This window comes from Corvus moneduloides, chromosome Z, assembly GCF_009650955.1.
Source record: "Corvus moneduloides isolate bCorMon1 chromosome Z, bCorMon1.pri, whole genome shotgun sequence".
In the NCBI taxonomy this organism is placed as follows: domain Eukaryota; kingdom Metazoa; phylum Chordata; class Aves; order Passeriformes; family Corvidae; genus Corvus; species Corvus moneduloides.
This window is the reverse complement of record NC_045511.1, coordinates 183,343-208,816: the sequence shown is the minus strand read 5'-3', so window position 1 is coordinate 208,816 and position 25,474 is coordinate 183,343. Positions and strand designations below refer to the sequence as shown.

General features: G+C 41.8%; 1 protein-coding gene across 11 annotated transcripts in view; it reads left to right on the top strand.

The window, feature by feature from the left end:
- The window catches only part of ZNF532 (zinc finger protein 532), a 34,174-nt gene extending 14,914 nt beyond the window's left edge, over window positions 1-19,260 (top strand). For 8 of the 11 annotated variants that reach the window (XM_032096407.1, XM_032096413.1, XM_032096412.1 and 5 more), the window contains 7 exons: window positions 1,487-1,668; window positions 4,535-4,711; window positions 8,733-8,895; window positions 12,372-12,650; window positions 16,139-16,251; window positions 16,583-16,730; window positions 16,991-19,260. In XM_032096407.1, the coding sequence (XP_031952298.1) occupies window positions 1,487-1,668; window positions 4,535-4,711; window positions 8,733-8,895; window positions 12,372-12,650; window positions 16,139-16,251; window positions 16,583-16,730; window positions 16,991-17,485 (1,557 nt within the window). In that variant the 3' untranslated portion in view covers window positions 17,486-19,260. Of the gene's footprint in view, window positions 1-1,486; window positions 1,669-4,534; window positions 4,712-8,732; window positions 8,896-12,371; window positions 12,651-13,862; window positions 16,252-16,582; window positions 16,731-16,990 lie in introns of those variants that run through there. The other 3 variants (XR_004237551.1, XR_004237552.1, XM_032096415.1) reach the window with 3 other exon arrangements.
- The last annotated feature ends 6,214 nt before the right edge of the window (window positions 19,261-25,474 follow it).

Below are 25,474 nucleotides of genomic sequence, written 5' to 3'. Positions count from 1 at the left end.
ATAAAATGGTAAGCAAACATGCTGAATGTCAGAATTTCACAGTAGATGCTTCTTGTTCTACTGTAATCAGTTACAATTAAACATCTTCTGTACTCATTGAAATAGCAGAGCAGGGGCCTTAACTAAGAGCATTATTGGCATGTGTGGTCAGTATGAGTCTGGCAGCTTGCTGCAAAATCAGGACAATCACTGAGCTGGGGCTGGAATGTTGTGTGGCTCTTTTGTGTTACCGCATCCCGGTTTCCTTCAGAAGTCCTACAAGCCAAAGGCTTTGGAAGGACTGTGAAACCTCCAAATGTTTCTGTTACTGGAATAAGAAGTTCTGGTTTGCTGTTTTCTTACATAATCAAATAATGTTCCAGATTCTCCAGTATTGTATTGCAGCCTGTTAATACAGGAACAGCCAAACAGAGATTTGGGGAATGGTATTTGAGCCCAGTAAATGTGCCACTTATGGCTGGTCAGAGGGTTTTGCCTTTAAGCTGAACTTAAGACAAAGTTAACACCCCAAAACAGTTCTGGTCAGCCTGAGGCTGAGTCCCTCACTTCTGGCCACTGTTTGGTCAGTTAAGGCCAAGTGTTTGGCATTTCAAAGCGAGTATTTCTGTGTGTCTGAATACAGCCTTACCGTGTCCCAAAGGCTCTGAGCAGGTGCCAGTTTGAAATCCCTGTAGTTAGCTGAACTCGGGCAGAGCCTTGCAGTAGAGCAGTAAATGTACCCATGCTGAACACTGTTGTAGTGGGCTGGCAGGAGTGCCAGTGGAATCTGCATTGCAGTGATGGCAGGTTTTCTTTGCTTAACATGCTGTATATTTAATGGTTTGCATTTTGCCATCTTACTGTGTCAGGACATTGGAGAACTCTGTACGAAGACTGTGTTCAAACACACCGAGCCACAGTGCTCCCAGAGCATTTATTTCAGGATTTCTTCGGGTATACGTTAGTAAATAATGCAGCTCTGGAGATCATTTTTTGGTCAATATTTTTGCAGAGCGTACACATCACTACATACGCCAGACTCTTAGAGAGATCATTCCTAAAAATATGCAAATACATGTTCAAAAAATACCGACGTCATGAAGGAGTCTTGGGTTTGATTTTAAGTCTTTGCAAGTCACTGGTGAGATTCACAAGTTCCAAGCCATAAGAGACAATAGTAATAATTTGATTCTGGAGTTGTACGTAGGCCCCTTGCACTATCAAGGTAATCTGGGAAGGCGCTTGAGTAATATTTCTATAAACCCATGTGCATCTCCCATGGTCAGTGGTGTATGAAGGAGCTTTGTGGCCCAGAATGCCAGTCAGTCTGGCTTCCAGCACCTGCCAGCTCTGTCAGCAGGGCTTGTGTTTGTATTTGGCTACTGCTTTGGGTCCCATCCCAGTTATGACATTTAACCTTTATTTGCTATATTGCAGTGTTTGACACAAGACGTTACGTAGAGCTGAACCAAACCTTTTGTCTCATCTATTCTGGTTTATCATTTAGAAGACATGCAATATCTGCCAGATGCTGCTTCCTAACCAGTGCAGTTTTGCATCACACCAGAGAATTCATCAGCATAAATCTCCATACACGTGTCCTGAATGTGGAGCAATCTGCAGATCTGTCCACTTCCAGACCCATGTCACTAAGAACTGCCTGCATTATACCCGAAGAGTTGGGTTTCGGTCAGTATAATGATTCCTTTTGTTGTCAATTTATGTATAATTTATGGTTTTAAAAGTGATTTTCCATTTTCATAAGCATTATTTGGACCAGCTTCATGGGTTTAAGGTTGTCATGGAAACAGTACTATTAGTACTAAAATTTTGGAATAAATACATCAAGATTCTGCTTTGTTTTGGGCATCCACTTTCGTACATGATTAAATCAGAATATTAGCTAGTGTCACACAGATTCAGGACTTCACGGTTTATAAGGTCTAGAAAATTCAGATGCATTGTCTTAATTTCAGTTTTTTAAAAAAACTTCTTGAGTTTTTTCAAAACATTGAATTTTAGATTGTCTCTCTGGTAGAACAGTCATTTTCAGTACTTCCAGAATGTATGATTGAGATGTTGATGGGCATACTGCACCTGTCTGGTTGTTCTTTTCTGTGGGAAGTCGATTCCTTGGCTTTACATGACTTGTAAATTACCTTTCTAAAACAGCCTTGTCTTTTGGTTCTCCTTTGTTACTCTTCAGTTTCCCTTTGACTTTTATGTTTCCCTGTAATGGCAACTCACTGAGAAAATGGGGAGCAGAGGCATTTCATAGAAATGTTTAGTTTTGAAAGACTTGAAAAAAGGTTTTCTGTTAGAATTTTCCTTGCACTGAATGGCAGGCAGCACAGCAAGAGATCAGAAGAGCTGCCCATACCCTGAGCTTTGCTCAGCACTCCTAAAACACGTCCACTTCACCCTGTCTGCCTGGAAAAAAGGCCATTCTAAATCTTAGGGCAGGTAGCTCCTTCCACCCTTAAGGTGCCACAGTTCATTTTCCAGGATGGCTGTGCAATCTTCCCCTAAGGGAAGAAAGCATTTTTACTGCATCAAGCCTATGTTTTCAGCTTGAATCCATGGCCTGACATAACTCCAAGCTCTTTTCATTTCTTTGGGTTCTTTTCTTTTACCCTTACCTCTCAAGCAGTAGTCTGTCTTGTCCTGCATTTCCTCTATCTGTTTCCTGCACTCCACTGCCCTTCCCTCTAATCTGTGTCTCTTGGGTTTGTACACAGAATCACCTCTAGGGACTCCTGGCCTGCCCCAGTAACACCAGCGGAATCCCAAATCCTGCACTGGGAATCTAAGTCACTGAACTTTTCAACATGTCTCATAAACATCTCATTTAACACTGAGTCAGAATTTCTTGATCTGGTGAGACTAAACCAAAGTCACCCAGGCAAGCAAAAGCAGTCTCTGGGAATGTTACTGTCTCCCTCCTTAGACTCCTCAGCCTCTTCTTAGAGCTGCGGTGCTTTTGCCTGAAGAGCAGCATGCACCATCCTGCTTTTCCAAAGGGTCTCTGCCAAGAAGTTCCCTTTGATTCCAGTGATTTAGGCTAGTTGTCTGCACTGAATCAGCTGAAAACTTCAGCCTGACGTTTCACTGCATCCTGCCAAGGTGAAAGCAAGAAGCTGTTAGAACAGTCCCCGAGAGGGCTTGGTCCTTAGGAACTGTGTAATATACAATGGTGGATGCTGAGGATCAGCTGTTACGTGGCATCACTAGAGAATGAGGTCAAGCCCTGGCATGGGGAGGTGAAAATGCCACCTGGCTCTCTGGGGGGACACTGAGGAGTAGATGTGTTATTGAGAGCATCACGCTGTGTATGGCTGTGAAGAAGTGCTCAGCTCTGTATGAGCACAGAAGATCTTAACAGAGCCAAAAAAGACCAGAATGACCTGCTTTAGAGAATGCCTTGGGTAGCAGAGACTAGATGGGTATAAACTCAATGAATAGTATTAAGACTATAAATTAAATGCTCAGAAAAAGAAAGGATGATATTTCATAAAATTCAAGGGTGATAAATTTTAAAAGGAAAATGGGATCCTCAAATGCAATGTAGAACTATTTCCTGCTTTATTGCTATCATCAGGACACTAAAACTATTGAAAATTTGACATTTATGTGACAACAATCGTACTGCCATGATAGATGCTAAAATTAAAGTTCTGGAGGGGTGAAGGCCTTCTACATTTGAAGAGTTTGTAAAAGTCTTACTTCAAGATACTGATTAATAAGAAATGGTTTCATTTGACAGGTAATTGCTGATTGCACTATGTTCTTGGGACTGATTTGGGAGCATTTGGTACTGGAGATGTAGGGCATTAAAGGGGGCCATTGTGTATAAAAATTCTTACGTTCTAATATTAATTCAAATTTTTAATCATTTCATTTTAGAATAGATGCGGAAATGTCACAGATTTTCGACACAGTAGAAGTATGTTTTTGAAAAATGTTTTCCGAATTCCAATATGATATATTGATCTGATAGTAGGGATTTGGTTTAGTTTTCCTGAGTTTCAATCCAAGTGCTGATTTGATTACATGTGCAGAAAATCATTACCAGTATATCTTCAGTAAATCTAAACAAGGGAAATGGTGAAAATGTTTTCCTTACTGGTTTTCCATTTGGTGGTAGTTTCTAAATTGCTTTGGTGTACTTTATAAACAATACCCTGCATGTGATAAAAAATGTGTTCTGGAAAATCTCTTTCCAAATTTGCAGAGGACTTAAGCGTTCTTTCTGCAATCAATAGAGTATTTGTCGACCCTTCTGTTTTATTGTAATAACATAAAAACATGTTCTGACCTTGTATCTCTTAGATTTTCAAATGAAAATGTGTGAAATTTCTTTCCCCTTACTTTGTGATCCACAAATTGCTGGTTATGTTGATTCTTACGGGGTTGTTTAAATTGACAGAGTAATATTGTTTTATCCAGTTTTTATCCATACGTGTTTCTCTCTTCCCTTTGCTTGGAAATCTGTGTTGATTATGTCCAGCGCTGCTCAGGGCAGGGCTGCACTGACTCTCCTTCGCTCTCTCCGCAGCTGCGTGCACTGCAATGTTGTGTACTCTGACGTGGCGGCACTCAAGTCTCATATTCAAGGTTGTCACTGTGAAGTCTTTTACAAGTGTCCTATCTGTCCCATGGCATTTAAATCTGCTCCCAGCACACACTCCCATGCCTATACACAACACCCCGGTATCAAGATAGGCGAACCAAAGTAAGCAAAATTCATCTTCTACTGCACTTGCCTGCATTTGAATAAGCTGTGAAATTGCATTCTGTCCTGTGCTTGCAGTCGTAACAGTCACCTCTCACAGCCACCACTTTGTCAGACTGCTGGTGATGGGGATTTGTATAGTACTTTCATGAATTTTCAGCTGGCAGTTCACTGGGCAAAGGTGACATTTCTCTGAATGTACTAGCAGGTCTTTAAGCACTGCATGCTACAAGAGAGTGATTGCAAAATGTAATTACACAAATTATTTGGACAGGTGGCCAGAGTGTTGCTCGTTCTGATGTTTTAATCTGCTTAGCTCATCTGCATTTTTACTGTGAATTAAAATAATGTGATTCCAAAAAGAGCTGCTAAGACTCATCAGTGCTTATGTGGTGATTTTCATAACGTGGTTGAAAAGTTGAGAAAAAGCGATTTTATCTGTTTATATAAGCTTTTTTCCAATAGGTAATCTCTTTCTGGCTTAAAGCAGAAGTGGTTCTGTTTTGTAGCTAGGAAAGTTGGCCATAAAGGTGGTATTTTGCTGAAGGTGGTGACACAGGGCACAGGTGGGACTCGGCTTCAGGGTCTTTTTTTAAAGCTGTTGGACACTGGCAGGCTCTGCTGAAGGCAGCAGGTGCTGCTGTGTGTGCAAACCCCTCCAGCCCTCAGGTCTGAGCCTCTCTGAGCACCCCTTCTCCTCCATCTGCTGCTTCCTCACTGCTACAAGTGCACTGTTCAGAGCAAACAGTCAGGGATTGAGCTTCATGTTTTCTCTGGGGCATGCACAGAGCACCAGCACGGTAACAACTTGCAGGCTCAAGAACACAGAAAGTATCCTATGATATAATAACCAGCGTTCCTAAGAGTTCCGTTTCTCACTGTTTCTTCTAACATATTAACAGGAGATTCTTTTCTTTATTTACACCTTCATCAAAGCAAAATGGCAACAAACTTGCCATGTCTGATACCAAATGAAGGCATTTCTGCCTAGTGGGAAATGATACCTTGTTTTAATTCAGGATGGTATCATCAGTCAGAGGCTGTGAGATACCAACATTTAAAACTTTTTTCAGGTTCTCATAGTTCTCATTAGAGAAGTCCAAAAGATTAAGATCACTATTTCTGTAAGATGCTACACATACGAAGAGTGAACTGTGCTTGGATCTGCCAAACTGTTTCTGATCAGGTTCATGAATTAAATATTTTTCATTTGTTTTCTTTCCATATAGATGCACTTATAATTGTATTTCTTTACTAATTTATTTTGATTATAAAAAATGAAATGAAATTTTATTAAGTACTACTCTAATAAGTCACAGAATCCATAGTTGAGCGCTTCTCTTAAGAAGTGGTGTTTCCTTTAAATTTGCCAGTTTTCATCAAGATGGTGCCTTAAATGCATGCAGAGTGACTGGTAGGATTTTTCCAGCCCTTGCAGTGCTCAGAGTTCTTGGCCTGCCTAGTGCTGAGCAGAACTGACAGGTTGTATTGGAGGCAATACGTTCACATTTGGGTTGTCTGTGCTGCATCACGGAGCACCCGGGCTGCATGACTGGCACCCATTGCAAGCCTGCCAGCCTCATTCCTGACCCCAGGTGTGTGGCACAGTCCAGGGACACTGGCCATGGCTTCAGCAGTGCCAGGACCCCATGGTTTCTGAGGGACTCTGTAGTAGGTCACACTCCTGTGTTTACAGGAATTGAGCTCCTGGGGAATCTTGCTGCCTGCCTCTGGCATTTACTTGGAACTGTGTGATTTACAATTACATTACAAACAGTTGCTTCAGAACAGATGCACTAAACTATTGGTGTATGAAAAATTACTTTTATATGCAGGGATTCTCAGTGGGATGAAATGAGATTATTTTAATATAGGGAAATGGATGGCTGTCTCGTCTTTCAACTCTGGGAAGCTCTCTCCTGTAACATACTCTAAGCTTTGGTTTCCCAGAAAACCACAGAGATGATCTTCTTTTTTTCAGTAAACAGTGTCTAGGTATGGCAGTAAGATATTTTTCATGGCTAATCTCTTTTTCAATACTGCAGAAATTCTTGTTTATCAAGCCGAATTATGGATATTTACTGTACTATTGGTAAAAGTGTATTATCCCACAAGTTCCTTTTTTTAGAGAAAAAAATTTGGGAAGGAGAAATACTATCCTCTGGTGCAGAAGCTTTCCAAATGCTAAATGTCTTTTATGTGATTGAAAGTATTTTCCTTTCACATGTATTTATATACATGTGAATTTGTTAAACAGATTTTTGGGAAGTGAAAAGGCCACGCGCCTGCTTTGGTGTATACTGTGGGGCCCGAGCAGTGCTGAGTAACCAGCCTGAGGATGGGATGGGATGGGATGGGATGGGATGGGATGGGATGGGATGGGATGGGATGGGATGGGATGAACTGCCTGACTTGCTCCAGCATCCCTGTAAATGTCATCCTGTGGAAGCACAACTGCCTTTAAGCTTTGAACAGCATTTTAGGCAGTTGCATGTTAAACACTGACTACTTGAATTAAATTTTAAAAAGCCAAAACCAGCATACATAGTTGCATGTATATTGTTAAGGATTGAAAATCATGCTTTTGCTATGTCTGAAGGAAATAGTCCAGGTGTGTATAGTCATAACTTATACTGCGAGATGTTTTGGTATGAATTTAAGTGAGTACAGTCATTGCCCAGAGACTTGTTGAAATTTGGATCTTTACCAGATAGTCCTGCTTCTGTGAAAGCAGAGTAAAGTATTTTAGCTGCCATAGAAAATGCATAGATTCAGCTCTTGGTGTTTTTAGAGAGTTACAATTTTTATATGCAATAAATTCAGAAAGACGTCAAATTTTTTTTGTAGCAGATTCACTACAGATCTGCAGTGAAGGGTTCACCACAGAAAGCAGGACAGTAGTACATTGATAATCAGAGGTTGCTGTGTAAATAATACATTTATCTTAGCATATGTGGGAAACTGGGACCACTTGATACCACAAAAAAAGTCTTTCCCAGTTAATACGAAGAAGTGTACTGTTTTTCATTTGGAATTACAGGACAGCTTGGACATGGAAGCGATGCCCGTCTTCTTGTCATCTCAAAACACAGTGCAGTGTGATCCCTAGAACTCTGGAACAATGCACTATCAGTGATAATTACTTAGAGGGATATGGAAAGGACTGGGAACATTTATGTGGCTAAATGAGAAGATTTAGCACTTTAGCAGGCAGGGGGGTTTGTGGGTTGGTGGTTTTTTTAGGACAGGGGAAGCACCTCTTGCTGTACTGAGCACCTGTGGTTGGGATTCTTTTATTTTAGCTAAACTTTCTCTGCAGCACTACAGGTTAGATGGCTTAGATTTCTCTCTCATCTGATGACCTCTGGTTAGAAAACTGCTGTCAGAACAGGAGGCTGAGGGACCTAAGTTCAAAAGTCACACGTGCTCCAAGAGAGGAAGAGTTTGGTGGTGTCTCTACATTCTATGACAGATTCATCAAGGCTTGGAATGGCAGATCAGGGAAATCCCATCCTGCACTGTTGGAGCTTCAGGGCGTTGACAGAGTCTAGGCTTGGCATTCAGGAGCCTCAAAGGCATGAACATTGCCAAAATTATATTTATCTTGAAGTATGTTACTAACTACTATTGAATGAATCACTCCCTTAAAACATACTGCTTTTGTAACCTGGAGCAGAGATATTATCCTTCAGCTACGTTGTGAGTTCAGAAACTGAAGATGTTGAACTGTCAGAGTATCCTGAGCAGATGTTGTTGTATATGTAACTGGCACATGCTGTTGTTTTCTGACTTCTTGTTTGCAGTTTTTAAATTATTTTTTTCTATTTTTCTGTTTCTTCTACTGCTCCCATATTTTGAAATTAAAGGATGTTTTGAATTAGTTTAACTTTTTTCAGGCAGTGTGAAACGATTGCTTAAACATGTCAGATCTTATCTGTGATGAGAAAAAAAGTTAACATCATGATTCTTGCAAATAGATCCTCAACATGACTGACATTGTTTATTGTACTTCTGTTTTTAGAATAATATATAAATGCTCTATGTGTGACACTGTGTTTACTCTACAACCTTTGCTCTATCGCCACTTTGATCAGCACATTGAAAACCAGAAGGTGTCTGTTTTCAAGTGTCCAGACTGTTCTCTTCTATATGCACAGAAACAGCTTATGATGGATCATATCAAGGTGTGTAGGCATCTTCCCTTGTTTCCTTCATAGATACCATTTGTCATGCAATATATGCTGTGAGAACATACTGTGAAAAGGCACAGAATAACAAGAAGACTGCTGAGAAAGATGTTAGTAATTCTGAGAGGGTAATCTGTGAATATTGTTCTCAAATGTTAAAATGTTATATTTTGTCTTGTTTTCAGCATATCATCTGTGATCCCTCAGTCGGTTTTTCTGTAAGAATGTTGATTTTGGTATACTGGGAATATCTCAGCTAGTCCGATCCTAACAAATATTGAGCTTTATTTACAGTGTTCTAAGTATTATTCTAATTGTTAGGAGCTGAGAATGTTGAGTGCATCACAAAATCAAACCTTTGATGTTCAGAATTCACCAGGAAGCAGTATGTTGCTAGATGTAGAGGTTATCTGTGTGTATTCACATAGGAACATGAACATGTGTGCTTTAAAAAAAACTCTTAAGTGGATTTCCTCATAAACACCGTTAACAACTGAAGATTCACTGTGATCCTTGTAAGTCCTGGTTTTAAGGATCAGCAGTCCCCTGGCTATCCTTTGTTAACTGTGTGTTTGACACAGACTGTTACCTTCTACCATACAGACCAAAGCTAAGTTTTTTATGCGTTATTAACCCTTGGTCCCTGAACACAGCCCTAAAGTTCAGAATGGCACCATGGAGCTCGCTGCGTTTCTCTGGCAGTGACAAAATTTCTGAGTACAATTTCTCTACAGCAAAGTGAAAAACCAGACATCTTTTTTGGCTGCTGAAACCATCATTTTACATTTTAGTCCCAACTATGTCACTTGTAACCATAGAATTCTCCAAAGTTGTGCTGAAAATAAGATCACAAGTCTTGAAAAAAACAGGTGGTTTTAAAGCCAGTCTTCAGCTTGAGGAGGAAATGAGGGAAGGGCTGAGCCAAGATGTTCAGAAATACAAGGACTGGATATTGTCTTTGTTTCAGAACTAGTAGCACTAGTTCTTGCATGTTTACTGCAAGGTATCTTAGATGGTCCTCTCAGGCAGCAATGCAAAGCTCTGTTTTCTATTTCCTTTGATCTACTCAGATGGTTGGGGTTTTTTTCACTAAATAGGCAAATTCTGTGTATTGCAGTGTATGTCTTGTTTCTGTAATTAGTTTTTCCTGACTCAGGTATTACTGGAAAAGTGTTGTTATACCTGTACATAAGTACTTCTGTAAGACCTGAAGACAACACTTTTAGGAGCTCAGTCTGACTGCAGTTAGGGCTAGAAGCTGTCTTTACAGAAATCCCGCTGCTCAGCATCTCACATTTTAAAGATACGCTCAGCTACTTGGGCACTACTTAACTTCTTTGGCTTTAGTGTTCCATGCTAGTACTTGAACTTTCAACCAGTGGGGTTTTAGCATGATTCACTATAAATGATTCAGACATTTTTGGGACTAAAATTAGAGGATTAGAGAATACATGTGCAGTAGCAGTATTTCTGGTTTTGCATTTAGGATGTGTGTATAGTAGTAGGGACTGAAGCAAAGCAGTGTAAATTGGAGTTCAGTTAAGGGGAACTGAAAAAAACAGTAACAGGTTATAAATAAAAGCAGAAAAGGATTTGGGGAGAGGATAAAAGCACAAAAAGGACTCAGGGAGAGTATGAGTGCCAGACAGAGGCAGAGCTTAGCTGCACAGACAGTAATGGTTTGGTATGGCTAGACATAAGCCATCAAGGCAGAGACAGACCTGGGTGAAAGTAGGACTGAAAGGGACAGAAGGAAGCTCAGGAGGAGGTTATTTAAAACTGCAGAAAATAACCCAGAGTAATTCCTGCAGATGTCAATATTTCTTGATGGCAAAATGTATGTCTCATTTTCCTGTAATAACTCGCTACAAGAAAATTTCCAGCAGCCAGTGAGAGCAGGTGGTGAGGACTGCTCTGGGCTGGCCTGGAGGTGTAATTCTCCCTGTTTGGCCAGCACTGGGACTCCATACTATGCTTTAATGCTCTTGGTGTAGTTCCAAATAAGAAACGAAATTTCAAGCATTGTATTTAAAAGACATTTGGAAAGTTGAGCACTAACATTTTACATGCTGACAGGTTAGGCTGGAATGGAATCTCCAGGTCAGCTTCAGTTGCGTGAGAGTACAGGAACCTCGTTTCCTCATCCCCTGTTGCAGTGAGATGCTAAAGCCAGCCTACTCCTTTACTACACACCTGCACTTTGCTCTTAGTTGCTGGTCCTGTGCACTTTGCTTTTTACTAACAGTTATGGGGGGTTAATTACTGGCTTTTCTTCTATTTAAAAGCTGTTGAACAAAGAACATGTACTACTGATGAGGTTGATACTTGCTCTAGAGCCAGTGGGTAGCCCCAAGAGCCAAAGTATTTACAAAAGTACTTGTATCAGATTGATACTCCTGTATTCCCAGAATCAAGAATGTATTGAATGGGTTTTATGTGAAGGAAAAAGAATTCTGTTTGGGCTGGTTAAATGTATCCTCCAAAAGGGTTATAGTAAGTGTCAGTAGGTGAGAGGATCAGAACACTGTCCTGGTAAAGGACAAGCCTTTTAGATGTGAGACCTCAACTGTGGGTCCCTGTTCAGCAGTGGATTAGCTCTGGGCTGCAGTCATCCCTGATGGCCCACAACCATCCTCATTCCTGCTGTGTCCATATCCACGTGTGGAACTCAGACACACAGCTGAAGCCCCCCAGCCATTCCTGAACAAGTCACTTTGTTGGAAGGCTCAGGTGTCACACCAGCACACTGCACTGGTTTGGAAATGGGGGAAGGAGGATTCTTCCCTTCTTACTGACCATTGACTTAAAGTGCAGACATAAGTCCCTGAGGAGAGCTTCCCACCCAGAAGCTTCAGGGGCTGGAGAACAGCTGGTCAGACCCCTCTGATCTGCTCTGGGGCCCTGTCAGCCCCGCACACCTTGGCTTCTAACGGCTTCTAATGACAAGGTAGCCCTAAATGAGTGTGCTCATTACCTGACTGGGGAGTAAGGCAGGGCTTAACCTCAGCCTCAACTTAAAATGTTAATATATCCTAAATTACATAGCTGTGTGATGTTTCCAGAGTTGCCTTGTCCTTCTTACCAATATGCCAAGTCAACATTTGGTCAGTAAAAAAGCCTTTCCTTCTTGGAAAACTCCAGTCACATAGTCTGGAATGAGGATGCTCAACTAATATATCAGGTAAGTAAAGCAGGAAATGAGCATAAAGTACTTCTTGAGCCCTTTTTCGCCCCTGTTAAACCGCAACTTAACCTACAAAGTAAGTCTCTTATTTTTTTGTGAAAATACCTGCATATGGTACCTGTTATTGTTAGCTCTTGCTAGGTCTTGCCTTTACTTAACGCTGTTTCTTTAAGAATGTGATCTGATGATAATAGTATGCCAAAGAAGTAACTGAAGATTTTTGGTTGAGTACAACAGTGTGTGTCTATGTTATTTTTGTACCTTTTTTTTTTTCTCTCCTTTGTTGTAGTCTATGCATGGAACTTTGAAAAGTGTTGAGGGGCCACCAAACCTGGGGATAAATCTGCCTCTCAGTACTAAACCCACAACTCAGAACTCAGCCAGTCACAACAAGGAGGACACAAAATCTGTCAACGGAACAGAAAAGCTGGAGAAGAAATCTCCTTCTCCCATAAAGAAAGCAGAGCCTAAAAAAGTTGCTAGTCCTGGCTGGACATGTTGGGAGTGTGACAGGCTCTTCACTCAGAGAGATGTGTACATCTCCCACATGAGGAAAGAACATGGAAAGGTAAAAGAATATATTCAAATACAAAAAAGTGAATCAAACCTGAAAGGTGAAGTATTTGTTTCTAAATTCTGTTTGTGTTTTTGCAAATAATTCCTTTAAGTCCCAGCATTATTATTCTCTGTTCTTATATCTATTTCATCTTTTTTTCTTTGGCTGCTTAGTTTTTTTCAGTTTCTACATCATTCTACGGAGAAAATCAATTAGGCTTGTTCATTCAGTACCGAAATTTTTTCAAGATGGAAAGAGTGAGAGATACTGCTGTATTTCATCCAAGCCATCTAATCTGATCCAGATTCTTATTTCTTCATTGTGCCTTCTCAGTTCCCTCTCTTTAAGGTGGTGTGGTGAATGTGGCAGTGCCGGGATAACGGTTGGACCCAATCTTAAAGATCTTTTCCAACTTAAACAATTTGATTCTATTCTGTTCTGAAGCTCAGTGTCTGTTAGCCTCAGGGAGTGGAGACTCAGTCTTGTTTTACTGGTCCAGTGAGTGCCAACTGGTGTTTATCATTTAAAGGCAGACACATTCTACAGTTGAGCTGTTGCTCTAGTCTTACACTTGAAAGTTCAGCTGAGTTAACAAGTCGAATTTTGTATTTAAAGCAGGTGGACTTGAGATATCTTACTTAAAATGGATTGAAAGTGAAATATGGGAATGTTGCATCCTCAAGTCAGCAGAGAGACTGTTTGATGTTCTTCCTGAGTTCAATAGCATTTCCAGTTACATAGCTGTGTGATGTTTCCAGAGTTGCCTTGTCCTTGTCCTTGAAATTAAAAAGACTGGCAGGCAGGAAGGCAGTAGTGACCCTGCTTAGCTGTGGCAGGCTCCAGCCCCTTGCGGACATGTGGCAGCCACCTGCCAAGCCAGTCTTCACCTTCACCTTTGCTGTGTGCTGGTGGCAATGCTGTGGCTCTTTCCTCAGCTGGGAACCAGGGAGTTAAACTGATGTACTGTGCTGCACTGCAGCAAAAGACCAGGACTGGGAGGGATAATAGGCTTATTTTGTCTAAGTGGAGGAGAAACACCCCGAGTGAAAATCCGTAGTTTGCAGGATGCTAATGTGCTGTAATAAATGATTGCATATTTCCAGAGGTTTGTATTATAGTTATTATCTCTAAAGCTGTTCTGCAAATGATTTTATTCTGTTTATAAACATTTTATGGAAAAGCTGAAAATGCTGGACTACTGAGTGTCATCTTCAATTTTCTTAGGACAACTTCAAGCAAATAGCACCCCATCATCCTTGCCTCCAGTAACTCCCACCCCATTCCTTCAGCTTCCTGCTGCCCAAATATTAACTCAGCGGAGCTTTTACTGGCAATCAGAAATGAGTTTAAGACCGAATGCATTGTACATTTATGCAATTCTTAAAAACAAAACAGCACAACCTCCCAATGAAACTGTCACTTCAGAGTGAACTAGAGAGCGATATTCAGTCTGATTCCATCCACAGCAGAGTAGCCAAAGGCATGTAAAATAAGGTTAGTAACATATCAATAATGCTTTCTAAATATTAGCTTTAAATCTGTGTCTTTCTCTATCTGATGTTAATGTGCAGCGTTACCTCAAGAACAGCCCTTATTATGAAATATTAGATAATTGTTGCACTCAAATCCTGGCCTGAAGGCCTCTTTCATGGCTTCCATTCAGGTGCTGTTTTTTATCCTCATTCAAGCAGTTCCTTGAATAATGCAGGAGGCAGATAGATACTAAAATGAACAGGAATACAACTCCATGTCAGATAGATATTAAAATGAACAGAGATCCAACTCCCTGTCTTTCAGAAATGGGGTATTACAGACCAGGTGCTACATTCCTTCCCAACTTGTCAAAATTTTAAGTAATTGTTAGCTGTCAAAAAGACTATGTTGAAAAGCTAAACTTTTACTATAGAGAGAATAGAAATGAGCATAAGATAACCAGGTATGTTATATGTATCTAATAAATAGAGGAACTAATTTATAGTCTGATTTTCTTAAAAATGGTAGGTGTGGGTTAAATGCTCTAAAATGGCAGGATGATTGTTTAAAACTGTAATTAAGCAATTCATGAGCTATTCACAAAATCCATTGTCATGCAAGGTATTTGAAAATACTTAGTTTCAAACTTCTAATTTCTGCTTTTGCAGGACCAGAGTGAAAGAGCTGTAACAACCCCTAGCTGATCCCAGGCTGGATTATGCAGAGGTATTCATAGGAGAGGTATTGCCATGTATATACCATTTGGACAGATCCTTGAGTTTCCAGCCCTTATTGGGAACTGTCTACACAGAAGACAGATTCAGATTTCCTGTATCCTCTCCTGAGGATCCTGGATGAAGGGAGCCAGCTGTAGGGTAGGAGATTTCGTAGCCACCTTGGTGTGACTCTCTGCCTGATCTTAAAAGTGCAGCAAAAAAAAAAAAAAAAGCTACCAGCCCAGACAAGGGATTGTTCCAACAAGCCTGTACAACTCCTGTCTGAAACTGGATCATGTGTGTCTGCCCTCCACCAGGCAGGTATATGCTGAGCTTCCTCCGACTTGTGTGCAGGTGTGTTTCTGTGAAAAGGCAGACATTTCATACGTAGGAATTACCAACTCCAACTTGCTCGTCGATCATCCTCTTCCTGTCAAGACAAGATGCTGTGCAACAGATCTAAGCTGCACTTAATTACAGAACTAATTTTTCAATTCTTTTGGGTTTAGCTGCCATTGCAGAAACTAATGCATCCAAAATCCTATTTAGGTCTCTATCTGGAGTCTCCCCAAGGAATTTAGAACAAGTGTGAGGTCACAGCTGGCTACCCTACATAGTGCCCCCAGGTACTGCTGAGCATTATCTTCCTCCTGCGTTTCTGACCATGGGCTTCATGCCTCTGCTCACTGCCACACAGCTACTGCTGTGTGACTGTTCCATCCTTCTTAGCTTCTTCCTTTCCTTTTTCCTTCCACTTGACCAGCTGCAACATCCACCCCACAGAATTCCCCAAACAGATGGCCATCAAGTTGGCATCAGATCATACCTCTCATTTTTTCATGACTTTTCTGAGACCTGTTAGTGTGTCTGTGAGGTTCAGTTTTGGTCCTTCGTCTTCCATGCTCTTCACCCCTCCCTGTTTGTGGCTGAGGAGCTCCTAGTCAGCAGCTGAGGACATGGTTTGGTGATGGGAAGGGAAAGTAAATCCCTCATCCTGCTGCCTTTTACTGATCCAGAATTAGTCTCTGATCTTCCCTGTTTCTTTGGTGGAAGAAATTCTCTTCACCCACCGTCCATGACACCAGTTTACAGCTGGGGACAGGTGTGTGTGTGTGTAGCTCATGGTGGCCACACTGCTTTGAATGAGGTCCAGCTCTGACTTGTACAATGCTGTTGAAGGAGGGGTGTACATGAAGTACACTACCAAAAACGGGTAAGTGGTGTTTCTTTCCTATTTATCCAAAGGTTCAACGCATGCAGCACTTTTACTGAGCTTTTTTAATGAAAGTCTTTCTCTTCTTTTTTTTAAAGCAAATGAAGAAGCATCCTTGTCGACAATGTGACAAATCTTTCAGTTCATCCCATAGTTTATGTCGGCACAATCGTATCAAGCACAAAGGCATTAGGAAGGTTTATACGTGCTCGTAAGTTCTGTTTTTATTTATTTAGAAAGGGAATACAAAAACCATTGTTAGTTGAACATCTTTCCTTAACTGTGTAAGAGCCAGTGTCCCATTCGTTCAGATGCTCAGGACAGGCCAGACCAATTAGCTGTCCTGTCTGCAGAAACATGTCAGGCTCCTGAGAGTGCAGTGTGTAAAGTCTACAATCGGAAACTTGGCTGAGCTGAGCATTTGCAGTTCCACCTTGGGGAACCTGGTTTTCAGGAGTCTCTCAAATACACAACCACTCTTCTACAAAAGGCACTTGTTAAGCATGACACTTGAATGTTTGTGTGTGTGTGTGTGTCTGCAGGCACTGCCCAGATTCAAGACGTACTTTTACCAAGAGGTTGATGTTGGAAAAACATATTCAGTTGATGCATGGCATTAAAGACCCTGATGTGAAAGAAATGACTGAATCTACCAATATGGAAGAAACAGAAGTAAAAGAAGACACAAAGGTAATCACTTAGAAGACTCATTCAATCACTGAGAATGGGGGCTTTTTCTGGGTATATATTCAGCATCTTTAAATAAATACAGGTACTCTGATGCCATAACTGTCTCATCTTCTGTGAAGTAGAGCCTCAAAAGGATTGTTTATCAGAGTTGTTGTAGAATCTGCCAAGGAAAAGGTTCTGACATTTGCAAGTCACAAATAGTTATGAAAATAATTGCATATTTATGTTTACATGATACACCATTTCTGTCTTTTTGTTAGGTTCCTAGTCCAAAGCGTAAATTGGAAGAACCTGTAATGGAGTTCAGACCTCCACGAGGTGCAATCACTCAGCCATTAAAGAAGCTGAAGATAAATGTTTTTAAAGTTCACAAGTGTGCAGTTTGTGGCTTTACAACAGAAAATCTTCTCCAGTTTCATGAACATATTCCTCAGCATAAATCTGATGGCTCTTCATACCAATGCAGGGAATGTGGACTCTGCTACACATCTCATGTGTCCCTTTCCAGACATCTCTTCATTGTACATAAGCTGAAGGAGCCTCAGCCAGTATCAAAACAGAATGGGTCTGGGGAGGATAATCAACAAGAAAACAAACCCAATCATGAGGATGACTCGTCCGACAGCGCGGCATCGGACAGAAGATGCAAAGTGTGCGCAAAGACTTTTGAAACTGAAGCGGCCTTAAACACTCACATGAGAACACATGGCATGGCCTTCATCAAGTCCAAAAGAATGAGTTCAGCTGAAAAGTGATCAGATTGTTTGGGATGCAGAAATCTCGCTCCACATTGGAATACTAATGACATTTTTGCTACAGAAAGTTCAAGGTATAATAGTGTTAACAGTACTGTTCAGGCTGTTGCAATATATTCTGCATAAAAGTGTCCCCTTCACCTCATTGTCTATACCCTCAGAACCTTTGAAGCAGTATTTGAGTTGAAAAGAGTTTGTATATATTTAAACTAATAATTTTTATACTCTTTTGTTATGTGTTTGTATAAGTATCTAGTGGAAAAATTGGTTTTTTTCTGTTTTGTTTCTGTTCTTTTGTAGTAAGTTTCTTTAAAACAGAGTTCTGAATGCTGGGGCAGTTCCTTAGGTTCTCAAACTGTTTGGTTTTTGAAAGAAAGTTTAGCTAATGCATCAGAAGGAGGTGCTTGGAGCGGAGAGGAGAGAGGAAGCAAGCTAAGGGGAGATTTTAAATTCTGAAGAACTTGGGCTTCCAAATGTCTTAAGGAAGCTTTTAAACTTTTTCTTACAAAATATATTTAAAAAAAAAAAAAAGTAGCATTACATGTGTAAAATGAAGTGCTGGTTTTTAGGTGGCAACACCAGAACAGGTGTACACCCCCTGGAGTGGTCAAGTACTTTTGAAGAGTATAAATGCCCAACTCTGTGTATCATGAAATGATTTTCTTAGGTCATCAGGTGCTTGTGATCAAAGCTCAAATTGTTACAAAAGGGCTGGGCTGCTCTGGATTTAAGAAATAAGATGTAATTAGAGGAATAGGTTTATAATGATGATGTTTTTTGTCATGTAATTTATTAAACATATAGAAGTGAGTACACAGCATTATGTATTTTCCTTGCTGGTTATTGAAAAGAAATAGTTAACCCTTGCTACCGGGGTTGAGATTTGCCAGCTCCACATGATCATGCCAAACGTTCTGGTGCTCTGTGTCACACGCAGCCACAACTGGGAAGGAGCCAGCCCCAGCCAGCAGTGGGACTGGGGCTTGCAGCTTTAGCACAGGCCCTGCAGAGCTCGGCCAGACATTGCAAACTCCTGTCCAGCACCACTAGTTTTGCTTGCACAAGTACAAAAAGGTACCATACTGTCCCTTTCAGATAGAGTTCTCTGTGAGAGTATATTTCTAGTTTGTTTTTGCATTTTATACCTTGTATGTAACCCTACAAAAAATTTTTTTGTACTTTTTTTTAAAACAAATTGTGTGTATATAGATAGCTGCATGATAAACAGTAGTAATTGTTGGGTTCCTTAAAAGTCTTGCTGCTGTCAGATGTTACTATACACTATGTCCATTACGACTGTATTAAACACATTTCATATGTAAATAAATGTGGAGCATTTTGCCCCAAAAGTTTTGTGAGATTCTGTTATTTATCATTAAATTTTAATAGTTTTAAAATTTAAAGTGTTTAAAAAGACATGGATCCTCTCAGCCACCTCTGTAAAACTTAATCGTTCTGCCAATTGTGTATCAGATACATTAGTTCTGCTCTCTCCATCTTCATTCCTAATTTGGCTCCTGGACAGATGCTTGTTAGCCCATTTATATTACTGGCATATCGAGTGCTTGTGAGGTACTTCATCCTACAGCACGCAGCAGGCACAGCACCTCAGCGTGTGCTGGCCACTGCTACCACTGCCCTTCCCATTTAGTGGATACCTCTGAATACTTGTTTGTTGATGTGCACTGTCAACTGTACAACAAATGAGTTATCACTATGCAGAATGGTGTTTTGTATACAGTGAACAGATAATAAAAGTTCAGTTTTCACAGCCATTACTAATACTTTTCTTTATTTTCCCTTTTCACTGTCTTACACCTGGAAGTAACCTGACAATGCAAATGGCATCGTGGTGCCAGGACGTCACGCTGCCACTCATGTCCCCAGAGGAGCTCTTGCACAGCCAGGGAGTGCAGCCCAGCTGCTTGGCAGTGAGCTCTCTTCAGGTCTAACTGGCAGATCAATTTAACTGTCCAGCCAGTAATCTCTTGAAAGTTTTAAGGGATACAGGGTCTTGAATTGCCCCATAAGCTCCAGACACATTTCTGTGTCAGAGCTGATATACCTCCTTAACAGGAGGACGATGTCCTGAAAAGCAGGATGTGAACAGAAGGTTTTAAAGCAACGTGAGATAGGGTAAAAAAGCACACATCTCAGTAGGCATGCCTAAAGGAATTATTTCCTCTTGTAAACTATAGAAAAAATGTTTAAACTTAGTTTTGTCTAAGATCTGACATTTGAGTTGTTTGCTTTTAATCAACATTGTGACACTAACTGTCAGTGATTACAGAAATACTCTTTTTTCCCCCTTTCCTCTGAAGATTAAACAGTAATGGATTAAACCTCATAAGACCTCTCTGTGAGTTAGGAAAGGGATCATTTAGACTCCACCATTTTGCAGCCACTCTTATGGTTGGTAACAAAGGTGCTTAACAGTGCAACCTCAAATTGCAACAGGAACTAAGGCTATGTATCTCCTCCTGTTGTGTGCCTTCTGGTTCCATCCCTTCTGCTCTTCAGAGAGGCAGGGAGCACACTGAGGCCTCTGCCCAAATATCCAGCTGCACACACACTGCCCAACCAATAACAGCACCTAGGCTCAAGTCCACCTGCCAACACAGCCTCAATAAAACTGTTTTTTCACCTGCTAAGTTAACACCTCACCTCAGGGCATATGGGCAGTGCCTGGCTGCCAGTCACCTGGCTTGGGCTGTGTGGATGTGGGTCTTTGAGAAATAGCACCAAAATAAGTCAGTGAGGCTGTAGTAAGTGGTGTGGGGGGGAAACCCCACAAACCATGGGGACATGCACTCACTTACCAGTGGGGAAATAACAGAAAAAAATAGCATGGAAGTTCACAATAGCCCAGCGAGGCAGCATGGAGCTGGCCCTCCTCGATGTGCGCAGGGCCTTACCAAAACACCTTCCAAACTGTGCAATTTGCCACAATAAAGATGCCCTTGAGAAAGGCTGTGAGACTGGACAGAAGGAACAATGGGGGGAAGTAGGACACGTCGGTGTCAGCCAGACCCACTGCACTCTGTGCAATCAACCTCACAGGAAGCAAAATGCCTTGCCACATGAGCAGTGGGCTCAGAGGAGAGGCAAGCGCAATTCCAGACCCTTTCCAGGACAAGACCTGAGGCAACGGCCTGAAGTTGTCCCAGGGGAGGTTTAGGTTGGATGCTGGAGAAAGGTTCTTGACCCAGAAGGTGGCTGGGCACTGGAACAGGCTCCCTTGAGAAGTGATCACAGCCCCAAGCCTGACAGTGTGCACAAAATGTTGGTATACTCTGGGGTGTGATTCTTGGGGATGGTGCTGCACAGAGCCAGGAGTTGGACTTGATGGTCCTTGTGAGCCCCTTCCAACTCGGCAGATTCTGTGATTCTGTGATGTGTGCTCCCCCATGCAGGGTGCATTCTCAGCCTGCCACCCACTGCCTCACTCTAGCATGCCTCAATCCTTCATGTCCTGCCATGCGCATTGGGGCTATGCTGCACCTCTAAGCTCAGCCAGAAGTAAGTCTAATTAAATCAATGCATTTGTGTTGTCCAGTGCATAACACCTTTAATGACTCCCATATGCATCTGCCTCCCTTGTTCCTGGGGTGCCTGGGCATGGCGCAGGTGTGCTGTGCCCACCCCGCATGGTGCCCCCAGATACCTCCCTTGGGAGCTGTTGAGCCTTGGCCTGCTTGCCTGTAGGTACAGCCGGAGCTAAATCTGGCTGCCCACGATCACTGTACTTCTCTACACTTGTCTGGTGTTTGTATTTCAGGAGGGAATTTACAGATGTACAATTTGACCTGCCAAAGGCCCAAACGTTCTCAGTTCTTAACCTCAGTCTACCAGTGGGGAATTAAGTTTGGCAAGCCTATTTACTTTTTAAAGGATTTTTATATAACTCTGACCTTTTCATTCTGTTAATATTACCTTTCTCAGTACACTTAGCGTACACACACAGCTGCCAGGCCAATAACAGCACACAGAAAAACCTATTTTAGTTTAAAACCTTTCTCAAATATTAGGGCAGTTCAGTAGTCAATTCTTTGTATTTGAATTTCAGATTATTACTCAAAGGTTATCTGCGCAGCCTCCCTGACGGGCGACTAGGAACAGTGGGGAATGGATTGACAAGAGAAATTAAGTACAGAACTTGTCAACCATAGAAGGCACAAGCGTTCCCGACCTACATCCCCGAGCTTTGTGTACAAAGTAGATTCTGCAGCCAGAAGTGCATGCGGATGCAGGAGCACGAAAGGAGGAGACACTTCTCATCTCATCCCTGGGCACTTCTTCCCTTTGAAAAAAACCCCTGGATTTCCTCCTCAACAGTGACTGTACAAAACCTGGTTTTTATGTTATTTCTTTCATAGCTGGGAAAAAAGACAGCTTTCCTCACTGGGGACCAAATGGCCCATTTGAGGGCATCGCAGTGAGGCACTGCATTGGGAATGACCCAGATTCACCTGGAAAATGAACCGGAGGCACTACAGCTCTCTTCTCTGAGCCCCAGGATTCTATTTTGAAGGAAGAAATGTATTTGAAACAGTAATGTGACAATTAGCCAAATAAGCTGAGCATGGTACCCTTCTCAGATATGTCCCCTTATATGATTTGGCAAAAGACTTTATGCAGTTCATTTATTTTCTGTTCTCAAATTGTGCTATTTTGTATTCAATGGCTCTAATGTGATGGTGGGGATATGGATGCAGTGCATTATCAGCATTGCTCTCCCCGGGTCAGTCCAGCATTTGGCTAAAAGTGCCATAGCTCTGCGGGCCAGACCAATATTGCAGGTCAAGCACAACAATATTTCCTGATTTAGTGATTGTTTCTGATTTTTTTTCCCTGTTCCATGGGAGAAGGGGAAAGAAAAGAGAACACTATTTGCTAAATTCAATTGAATGTTCAGATAGTGGATCCCTCCCTCCCCTTACCCTTTTTCCCGAGAAAAAGAAATTATTTTCACAAATAAACTATTCTCTGAAACAAATCCACTCAGCTGAAATCCAATTAGCTCTGCAGACACTGGGTCGCAAAGCAGACTCAAAATATTGACTCATACACTTAGAAAGTGACGCTGGGGTTGCAAACTGTGCCTGTGAACAGGTCCTTGCCAGCTCCCAAGGCACATGACAAGACTCAGGAGTGGAGTGACACAAGACAAAAGCCACACATGCTCCCAAGCAATGGCCTCCAAAGTGGGGGTGTGCATCCATGGGCATGCAGGAAGCAAATAGTCTTTCTACTGTTACAAAACTGCAATGAAATACAAGTATTAAAAGTATCCAGAAAAGGGGTGAGTTCTGTGCCCACAACCAATCCTCTGGAAAACGAAGAGCTGCCATTCAATATTATACATACAGGTAGCACTAATGCCTGGCTGTTTGCAAAGGTCTGGCAAATCTGCCAGAATGTCAAGAACTACAATTTCTGTGTACTAAAAAGCTAGCATAATTTTCTAGCTGCAGAGTTCCAGAAGATCTACTGCACAAATATTGAAGTCAAACATCCAGCATAGGGGAAGATTTCAAAATACATGTAACCTTTAATAATTGAAATAATGCAGATGGTAAAATAACAAAGCCACCAACAGAGGTGTGGGTGATTCCCAGCATCTCTGGAAAAGGCAGCTTCCTAATATGTTTCTCTTGCTTCACCACAAACAGTGGGGGAGTCCAAGTGTGTTCTGAGCTATCAAACACCAAGCACAGTCAAACCAACAGGCGAAGAAACCGTAATCACAGAATTAATTGTGAGTTCATGCCTTGGACAAAAGAAAGTCCCATCTATGTGAACAAAAAAATAAGCAGCTTTGATCCTCCCAGATCTCAACACAAAGCTGCCTTCTCACTTTTCTAAATTCTCCATACACTAACTCTGCTTCTTCCCTCCGCTTGTTACAGGATTAGATTTTATCACCTGGACTTCCACTTTTAAGTCTTTCCATCAGGCATGACTGCAAGGAATTGTTCTAACACTGACCAGGCTTGGTCACTTACGTTCTCTCAGCTGCTGCCATCTCTCTGCTGAGTGGCTTATCTTTTGGCTCCAAAATTGATATTCCTGCTTCACAATAGGCAAGAATAATTTTCTGCCTGTTTGGTGAATTAAAGCACTACCCAAAAAGAACACTCAGAGATCATTCTTCTATCACAGCCATTTGCCTTTGTTCTGTGTGTTGCAGGAGTGCAACTCTAGTCTAGGATGAAAATTCATCATTTATGTTCAGCCATTCCTTGTGTGACCAGGTAATAGAAAAGTGTCAAATATTTACTGTTAAATGCAAATATATAATTAAACACAAGGTAAGGATTAAGTCTATTCTACTTTAGTAGAAATTTGGGTGTGATACACACTGTTCTGGAACAAAAGCTGGTTTCTCGTGGTTTTTTGCATATTGATGCAGATATGATACCCTGCATTAATATAAGGAATTAACAGCTAAAGTGGAATGTACAGCTATAACCACCAGAAATAACATAGATTTCCTTCCAATAGCAAAGCAAATTTAACAAAGATGTTTTTCTCAGATTGGTTCTAATTGCCTCTGAGTTAGTGGTCTGAACCCTAGTGTAAATTACTGGTATGATCAATGAGGTTTTTAGAGACTGAGATTTGTTAGTCTCCCTTATGTTGATTGTACAGCCTGATAATTTTGTCCCAACCACCATTTTCAATCTCTGTTTTCTCAGCGTTTTTTTATAAAAATAAAGGCAAGCAGATTTGTACACAAAGGCAAAAACCTCTATTGAAAAAAAAAATCTGTCTAAGTACTATGGTATGAAAAACCTACTCAGAGGAATTGCAGAAAACCTTTTGCTGGGCGAGAGTCAATCCAACATTTCAGTGGGCAGATCCCACTCGTATAGAACACGTAACTTTGTTACACACCTTTATAATTAAACTCTTAATTGCACAAAGACAATTCAGAATCTTTTCACCCCCTTTGAGTTTTGTCTTGTATATTTTCCTTCTCTCTAAGTAATTACTTCTGAATACTAGATCTGCTGAAGGGGGAGAGTAACAAATGCTTTTCTCTGAGTATTTAAAGGACAGCAGAGAACTAACCTGAAATCACGTAAACTTAGAGGAACTCCTGTGCAGTAAGTAAAAGAATACTGGTGTCACTGGAAGAATAATCAGGTGAGAAGGTGATGGATCTTATCTAGATCATGCCTAGCTCGTGTCCTTGGAGCTTTCTTCCCAATTTGCCATTTCTGTTCATTCCTGAGAGCATTACAGCTTCCCATGTGATCTAATGCCAGTTCTGCCTCTCTTAGTCAGTCCAACTGTTCACCAACAGAAAAGTCTTGATGAATTTCTGGCAAATTACAAAAACACCGCTTCGGTCAGACAAACTGTTTGTTTCCATTTATCTTAGTAGCATTTCCATGTGTCCTCTGTTCTCCCATTCTCAGTCTTCAGGGGCTAATTCTAAACTTGGTGAATGCCTGACTTGGTTTGGTCCATTTAATTCCCAGGAAATCAGGCTCTGGGCTGTCACCTGTATCTGTGCGGCTGCTTGCTGCTTCAGGCTCATGCAACCATTCAGTGACGAACTGGAAATGTGTGTGAAGTCTCCCTGTGCTGCTGGGGGTCTGACACACTGCCAGGCACGCTCTGAGCAGCCCCGGCCCATCCCTGCCGGCCGCCATGCCTGCAGAGGGCACCGAGGGGGCGCCACACACGCCTGCGGCTTTTCTGGGTCTCTGCGCTCTTCTCTGATCGAGGCCGTGTTGCGGTCCCTGAGCAAACACTGAGGTCACCGCTAGCTGCTGCCATGAGACGATTCCGCTCACAGCGGCTGAGGAGGAGACTGCGGTGCCCCCTTTGATGCCCTCACACCCCTCCGCGTACACGGCCCCTCACGCCGTTCCCGCGCTCAGCACAACGCCCCCTGCCGGCCACTGCTGGCCACCCCCGTCCGCCCCTCACCGTGCGCGCCTCCCGCGCGCCCCCGCCCCACCCTCCCCGTCCCGCCAA